Raw genomic sequence first — 8,501 nt, 5'->3', positions numbered from 1 at the left:
TCCCTCATGGAATAAAAGACCAAGGAAATGTCACAGCATACCTCTAGAAACCAAAATCATCTTTGAGAGCATTCCTCATCTCCATTCATCGGCAGATCCTATTCTCTTCCTTGCCCTCCATTCACTGGTGGTGCAATTTAATATCCTGATTCAGAAGTGGGTATCCAGATGCTTATCTGGATGTTACCAGCACTGGGCCTTTTGAAAGCTTTCATTAGCTGTGGAATCTGAGCTTTTGTGTACACTCAACAGAGAGATAACTCCTATACCCACAGACACCAATGGGAAAGTGGAAGGACACCAGGCTCATGCTAGCTGGTTTTGCTGCCTCTGGCTAAACAATCCTCTCTGTATCCTGTTGCAAATTAGGATTTATCAATGCAATTCCTTTCCCACCATCTTGACTCCTGGCCTTAAACTGAAGGGAAAGAACTTTTAATGAATGTTAGCCTAACCATTAGCTGAGGTCCCAGAAAAGGAGCATAAAATTATAGATTTAGAGCTGGAGGAGATCTTAGAGGTTATTGAATCCATTTTACAGATGAGGAAACTGAGACCTAGAGAAATATTGAGTTCAGCAAGTACGTCTGAATTAGGTTTTAAATTCGTCTTCCTAACTCCAAGGCCCAGGTTCGATCCACTAAAGTCAGTGGTGTCAAACGCAAAATTGAAAGGGGGATAGTTGGGGAAAGCCACTACTTAAAGGAAAATCCTTGCGAACGCGCATTGATTTAGTTTTTAATTGCAGCGTTATCTATGTTTCACTGTATTTTGTTAATTATTTCCGATTGCATTTTATTCTGGTTCTAGGAACGCTCCGGAGGGTTGCTGGCCACAAGTGGCCGCGAGTCCCTGTTTGCTACCTCTGCACTAAACCACTTGTGCCAAGGGATTCTCTCCACACTAGGTAAATTAGTAGCCCCGGGGGATCTCGGGGCCTCTAGGAGAATACTCCCTCCCACCCGTTTGCTTTCTGATTACGAAGGACCTCGCGTAGGCAGCCTAACCTCGGGGAGAAACGTTTGGCCGGCGAGTCGGACCCCGAACCTAACTTGGCGGTCCTTTACGGCTGCTGTGGGCCTGTTTCCTCCTCTCTCCAAGGAGGGAGGCTGCACCACGCCACCTCTAAGGGTGAATTTGTGATGCTAAGAGCTCCTGAGCGAAGCATCCCACGCCCAGCTCCCCAGCAGTAAGGAGAGTGTCCTTCCAGGAGGGCAGGGGCCGCCAGGACCCGGGGGGGAGGGGAGGGGCAGCCTGCCTCTCCAGACTACTCCAAGCCCTGCGGCTCCAGCCCCTACCGCAGCTAGGGAAGTGCGAAAGGCACAACGCGCACGTGCACGCGGCTAAGCCGCTCAGAGAGCCTCCTTGTGCGCGTGCGCGGGCGATGGGTCGGAGGAACAGCTCGAGCCTCCGCCGGCGGAGCGCGCGCTGCCGGCGTGAGAGCGAATGGAACAGGACGAGGAGCGCGCGCCCCACGAGGGGTAACGGACGCTGCTCGGCTCGAGTCCCCCCCGCTAACCTTCCCCCACCTCGGGAGGGGCCAGCCCCCTGCCTCTGGCCCTTGTCCTCAGGAGGGGGCACCCCAGCATCTCTACTTTCACACAAGGGGTGTCCCCCAGGGAACCTTCCCACCAGAGGGTGGGAACGGAGGTGGGGTGGGGTTCTCTGCTTTCCCACAGGACGAGTGCTTTGAAAGGGGCCTCGCTTCCTCACAAAAGGAATGGGGGGTGGAGTCTGTTTCCCCCCAAAGGATAAGCAGACATCCCCTCGGATTGGATCTCCGTTTCCCTAAAGGGCAGCTCCTAAAGGAGAATCTCTCTATAAGGGCATGGGGAGAGGGGTCTCTGCTTCCCCCAAGGGGAGCCCGTGGGAATCTCCATTTCCTCACAGAGGGAACTCCTGAGAGAGTCTGTGCTCCTAAGGGGGACCCCCGGGGAAGGGGGTCTGTTTTTCCAAAAGGGAAAGATGAGTCTTTCCACCCAGAAGGACTTCTCCCACCCGGTCTCTGCTTTCATACAAGGGGAATCTCCTGAGTGTGTCTGCTTCCTCACAAAGGGATTCCCTGAAGGGGCTTCTGCTGTCACACAAGGAGACTCTCCTTCAGATTGCTTCCCCGTGTCTATTTGCCACATAGAGAAGGGCTGAGAGTCTCTTCTCTTTCACACCAAGGGAGTACCATGTTCCCAGAGTCAGTGCTTCCAGAAAAGGAAGTTTCCTGGCAAGAAGGAATCTCTTCCCTTCCACTCCTCTGAACCCATCCAAACTGACCTTAGCAAAAAGTACCATTCCTCCTCCTTGCCACAGACTGGCTTTCCTTTTGAAAGCTGCAGCTCCTAGCACTTCAGAGGGTCCCTCTCTGAAGGGGGAGAAAGTCTGTTCCTTCTCTCTCCAGTGGTTCTAAGGGGAGCCACTAGTGACTACCTCACCTGTAAGTATATCTGAATCTGGCTCTACTAGGGGGCGTTTCTTGATAAAAGATCTAATTAGCATGGGTAAATGGCTGCAGTGATCACTGGTTTCTTTCCTCCACAGGGCAGTTAAGGAAAAAGAATGGTGCCCAACTCATGTGCAGTTGACAGTCCTTCGGGCTCAGAACTTACAGGCCAAAGGACGCTCTGGGTTCAGCAATGCCTTTGTAATCATCCGGCTCCAGAAACAGAAATATATGACCTCAGTGGTGCGTCACAACCTGAGTCCGAGTGGAAAGAGGATTGCATTCTTCAGTTGCCTAGTAAACTGGATTTTGGGGAGGATCCTAACCTCATCTTAACAGTCAAGCATCATTCACAGTGGTTTGCAGACCAGTTCCTGGGCCAGATAGCCATTTCTCTGAAGCAGCTTTTCCAAGACAAAACCAAGAGGAACAATGAGTGAGCAGAGTTGGCTTTTCCCACACACTTAAATGGGGAGATTTGAGATTTCTGGAACTCTTCCTCATTCTGTTGAATCAAGTCATTGCTTCAGCAGGAGGGAGTAGGGGTAATGGATAAATGAACAAAGATGTATCATCATACCAAGGTCAATATCCACTGTAAGGGTGTCAGTTTAGTATGAAAGACCTTGTAAATTGGCAGGGCTGTCACTCTAGAGTAAATCAATCTCATTTTTATCAGTTCTTCCCTCAAAAGATAAAATGGACATTTTATATCAGGATCTCCTATTATGCATAAGCTGCTTTTAGTAAAAACCACAAAATGTTAAACCAATCTCTTGTATACCCATGAATGTTTTCCCCTTCCATGAAGGTTCAAAGGAAGTTGTAATTGTTTTAGAAAGTGGCTATGTAATCCTAGAATGGGAAAATATCTAAATAAAACCAAGAAAATAATTTAGGGAATACTTTTTAAGTTTGAATTATTTAGGCCCTTAATTTCCCTGCTGCTACCTACCCATTAACAATTTCTCCAGCAGATGAAATTCAGTTATTCTGTTATCTGAGCAGGTATAAGGTTAAATGAGGGAAGAAGCTGAAATTATCAGCTTTAATGAAATGTTTGACTACAGATTCATGAGTTTCAGTTTTCCATTACCATTGGTAAGCAAGAGTAGGCTATAAATATTACTGGGAATACACTTCAGCAATAGGGGGAAAAAACAACCAAAAATTGCATTTTTAGTGAAAGAAGAATCTGTTAAGTAGAGGAAAATGAGAGCAGGGATCAGGCCATTGAATGGGTAAAACAATGAAATTAATGGAAGGAGGAATATAGATTCCTGTGATCAAAGGGAAAGGAAAGGAATGGAATAATGGAGGCTTGTTACTTGTAGAAGTTTAAGAATATCCTTGTGTAAAGGGAGATCAAAGGGGATAATTTACCATGTCACCTATTTAATCTCTGATTAATTTCAGTTTCTATAGGACCACTTGTATGAAAGAATCTTTTGTTGAGCAACATGTTAGTCATTTCCTTTAAATCAAAGAGACATTTTTTTTTGAGAGAGAGAATATGTTTGGTAGCCGACCCCAAAACATAGAGGGGGAAAATGAAGGTAAAAGAGGAAGCTGAGTTTCATGAAGCTAGGAGGAAATTCTATTTTAGCTGCCTGAGAGAAGATCCATTTTATGTGTAGAATAAGATTTCAGTGGTTGTGGTGTCATTGGCATAGTATGTGGGCAATTCCTAAAATGGCAGAAACCAATTCAAGGTCGCATGGTTCTGCTAGCTTACAGTAACTTCTTGGGAATTTTCTTTATGTAGGTGGTTCATCTTGCAGTCCAAAAGCAGGAAGACCAACAAGTACCTTGGGCGTCTACAACTCAGTATTCAGTTCATGGAGATTTCAGGCCAGGACAAGGAGCCAGTTTTTCCAAAAAACAGTGGGTCATGGTCATCCTTTGGCAAACTCCACAGCAGATTAATGAACAAGAGAAGCAAGATTTATAAAGCAAATTCCTTTCCTATGGTAAGAATCTGTGTCTCCTAACATCTTTGCTTTCTTATCTTTTCAGTTTTCCCCTTATTTTTAAAGAACCTGTTACACATAAGTTTCTAAAGAATGATATAATTCTGACCAGTATCAAGGTAAATGGAAATATGGAAGGGCATACCCTTTAAAGTCACAGCATAAGGATTATGGGGATGGCTCAGTTATAGTCTTAAGCAGCTCTTAAATCACTGCAACATTGACCCTCACACAGGGACAGAATTTCTTTTAGGACCAAAATTTGGGTAATTTTCAACTAATATTCAATAGGAATTTGATCCCTCAGCCTTGAGGCGAATTAATTTACCAGATTTCAATTTAGCAATCTGCCAGATGACTATGAAAGTTTCATATACTTTCTACCTCACTTGAAATTACAGGGGTTGTCACATCTACAAGATTCATTATTCTCTATTTGTTCCCTGTTTCAGTCTAGTACTGGTGACTATAGCTATGTTAATGAATCAGAGAAGGATTCAATTATTGCTCCCAGTTCTTCAGGACATACATTTTCAGCTAGAGGTGAGTTGTTATTGAGAGAATTCTTTTCTCTAATTTGATAATGATAATAACTAAGCTTAACCTTAGGTTAGTGGTTTACTTCTTGTTTTTCCCTACCATTTCTATATCTTCCCTCTGCTGCTATCAGTAACCTGTTCTCCTTTGAAGTTTGTTCCATCAGTCCATATATCACCCTATCTAAATCCTTGTTGCATGCAATCTTCTATTGACTCCTAGGTCATTCCTGCTTCTTTCTCAAGGAATTCAGTATAAGTCTTCCTCTCTACTTTAATCCCTACTTACTTACTTGGGGTCAGGAATATTAATGCTGATGTCCAAAACCCTGGCCTTCTAGTTCAATAACCCCCTCAACTCACATGACTTAACCTTTACCCTATTGCTACCACACAGAGATGATCATATCCTTGATTTCATCATTAGCTGACAGCTCTGTAATCTAGAACTCTCAAATTCCTCACTAATATTGCGAACTCTTTTCAATACATCTCTTCCTGTTTCCCTTAATCCCTTTCTGTGCCTTCATCTACTTCCTACCTACTTTTGCAATCCATTTCCCCATTCTGTTTTCATTTCCCTCTGTTCCCATGCTTGACTCTATAGTTAGTTACCTCTGTGTCTTGAGGACTTTGTGACTTTCTTACTCTCTTGCTTTTTTGATTCATACTTGACCCACGCCCAATCATGGCTTATTCCTAATATCTTCCTTCTCTTTTCCTTGTGCTGTAGAACACTAATTAAGCCCCAGTACAATTTTTATGTTACTCTAATCTCAACTAGCATTTCATCACTGCAAGGCAGTCTACTGACTGCTCATCTGTTGCCTGCAAACATGCTCACATTTTCCCCATTAAAAAAGCAATCACTTATCCTTCCCATCCTTTCAAGTATCATTCTATATCTTGCCTTCATTTCATAGCAAATCTCCTAGGAAACAGTGTCTACATTTATATCTACTTTCTTACTTCCCTATTTCCTGCTTAGCAATCTTATCCCATAACTATATTTCTCTAAAGTTGCCAATGATCACTTTGTTGCTAAATCTGATGGCCTTTTCTCAGTGTGATCTTTTTATCTATTTGTAGCTTTTGATATTATTGACCTACTTTCTTCCTCCTGAAAACTATTCCTTTAGCATTCTTGATACACTATTATCTGGTTCTCCTGTTGGTCCTACTGTTACTACTTCCTAATTCTCCTTTGCTGAATCATTATCCATCTCTTGGGGAGTAGAGTGAGAAGGATATCCACAAAGGATGATTATCTTGTCCCTTCTCTCTCCACATTTTTTTTGGTGGTGATTTCACCAGCTGCCACAGGTTCAATGATCATTTCTATAGAGATAATTATTTTATAGATATAATTGCTATAGAGATGACATATATATATATGTGTGTATATATATATATATATGCATACACACACACACACATACATATATATACACCCCCAGTTTCTGTACTGAGTTCCACATCATCAACTGCCTAGTAGATATTTCTTCCTGAATATTCCTTGGCACCTCAAATTCTACATTCCATAATTGACTGTATATCTTTGGAGAAGGGGCCTGAACTTGCCTTTCCTCCAAAACTTCTTTCCTGTTTCTGTTGAGTTCACTTATATCCTACCTTTCACCTAGGTTTGTAATCTTGGAATCATTAACTCTCTCACATATTATAGTCAGTCAGTTTACAAATCTTGTCAATTTTGTCTCCATAATATATCTCCCAAATTGGTCCCTTTTTCTCCTCTCACTATCTTAGTTCAGTTCATTACCTCCTAATCTCCTTACTTGCAATTCTTTGCCCACTATACGTAGATGCCAAAATCATCTTTTAAAGCACAGGTCTCACCCTGACACTCCTTTGTTCAATAATATTCAGTGGTCCCTGTTGCCTCTAGGATAAAATAAAAACTCTTTAGTTTACCATCCAAAAACTGTCACAACCTAGTTAGACTATTATCCAAACTTGGTGATGCATTCCTTTCTCACATCTGCCTCTTAGAATCCAAGATTGGCTGTGTGCCACCTTTTAAGAGAAGCTTTTCTGATTCCCCCTTATTAATTCTCCTCTTCCCACTCTTCAGCTTATCTTATAGTTACTTATCTGGGTATATGTTGTATTTCTCCAGTAGAATGTAAATTCCCTGAGGGCAAGGGTTAATTTTTCATTTTGTTTTTGTATCCCCCACATCCAGTACATTGCATTGTCCATAGTAGACATGTAATAAATGCTTGTTGTTTTTACAACAGCCTATACTAACTTTCTGAGTTTTCAGAAAGTCTTTACTCCAAATCAGTTAACTTTGGAGTGGGTGAATTATTGCCTCTAGTTTTTTTGTGTTTCTTTCTTTCTTTCTCTCTTTCTTTTTGTTAAATCCATTAGCATCACCTGTTATGCTGGCCCTGGAAACAGATGTCAACACACAAGACACTACTCAAGGCTTGGGGTTCAGACTTCATTCCTGCCAAGAGATATTCCAGGATTTAAATCAATGTACAGATGGTATTAGCTCAATACCAAAGCATTCAAGTAGCTATCCAACCATGTCACCTTCCTTACTCCGGCTGCCACACCAAGAGCCTCCGGACCTGGCCAGCAAAGCACTTACTCCATTCAGCAAAAAGAAATCAAGCCTCCCGAAGGAAAGGGACTGTGAAGATTTTTGGGAGATCTTTTCAGAGAACTTAGACTGTACATCCCAGAATAGTCTACATACTAGCAAGACATACTGTTCATCTTCTCCTTCCTTCTCCCCAGAGCAGGAGGTTCCTAAAGAGTCTGTTTCAAAGAAGCAGCAGAATTCATCAAAGGGTTTTCATAGTTGCTATGGTTCATGTCTTAGCTGTTTAGGTTTATCCCCCTGATGCATGAGTATTCCTGCTGTAACAGTCTTTTTACTTACCGGCTTATGTTTAAAAACAAAAAAACAACCCTTGAACCATATATACATGCTAAACATGTTTTTAAAATGCACCATATTTCATGTAGAAAAAAAATCTTTGTTCCTTCCATCATCTTCCTATTGCTATTCATAGCTGGTACAGGCTTAGTTCTATACAGATTCTGGGGTCCTGACTTGTAACCATATTAGAAATCTACTAAAAAGAGTATTTACCTTCAGTCAGGGAACTCCTCTGACTCCCTCTGTAAGGGATTTCCCTAAAACTCATTTAATTCTGTAATTCATTTACTAAACAGTTATAGGGTGCAGAACAAAAATGCTGGTCAGTGAAAGGTAAGACGAATGTTTGATCTGGTATTCTGAAACCAAGCAGGGGAAATAAGTAGGGGGATAGTTTATGCACACACAGCCCTTCTGACTTTGATAGGGATATATATGTCCATATATATACATATATAGCCTGCATGCATATGGATATAGAGCATGTTGTCAGACAATGGTCCTCAATAGTACTGTTCACAACTTGTAGTTTAATAAAAAGGAGGACCTACTCTGAGTGACTGTAGTACCTTTGTGACCTTGGGTACATTACTTGTCCTCATCTTTTAAAAAGGGCATTGATTTAAATAACATCTAGTATTTCTTCCAGC

General features: G+C 42.1%; 1 protein-coding gene across 1 annotated transcript; it reads left to right on the top strand.

The window, feature by feature from the left end:
• Positions 1-1,394: 1,394 nt before the first annotated feature.
• On the top strand, positions 1,395-7,892 carry LOC127550293 (rab11 family-interacting protein 2-like). Its single transcript, XM_051979062.1, has 5 exons — positions 1,395-1,481; positions 2,533-2,870; positions 4,200-4,404; positions 4,857-4,947; positions 7,332-7,892. The coding sequence occupies exons 2-5, from the start codon at positions 2,551-2,553 to the stop codon at positions 7,811-7,813; spliced, it is 1,098 nt and encodes a 365-aa protein (XP_051835022.1). The 5' UTR covers positions 1,395-1,481; positions 2,533-2,550; the 3' UTR covers positions 7,814-7,892.
• Positions 7,893-8,501: the final 609 nt, after the last annotated feature.

This window comes from Antechinus flavipes, chromosome 2 (genome assembly GCF_016432865.1).
Source record: "Antechinus flavipes isolate AdamAnt ecotype Samford, QLD, Australia chromosome 2, AdamAnt_v2, whole genome shotgun sequence".
NCBI lineage: Eukaryota > Metazoa > Chordata > Mammalia > Dasyuromorphia > Dasyuridae > Antechinus > Antechinus flavipes.
This window is presented reverse-complemented; position numbering and strand designations above follow the sequence as displayed.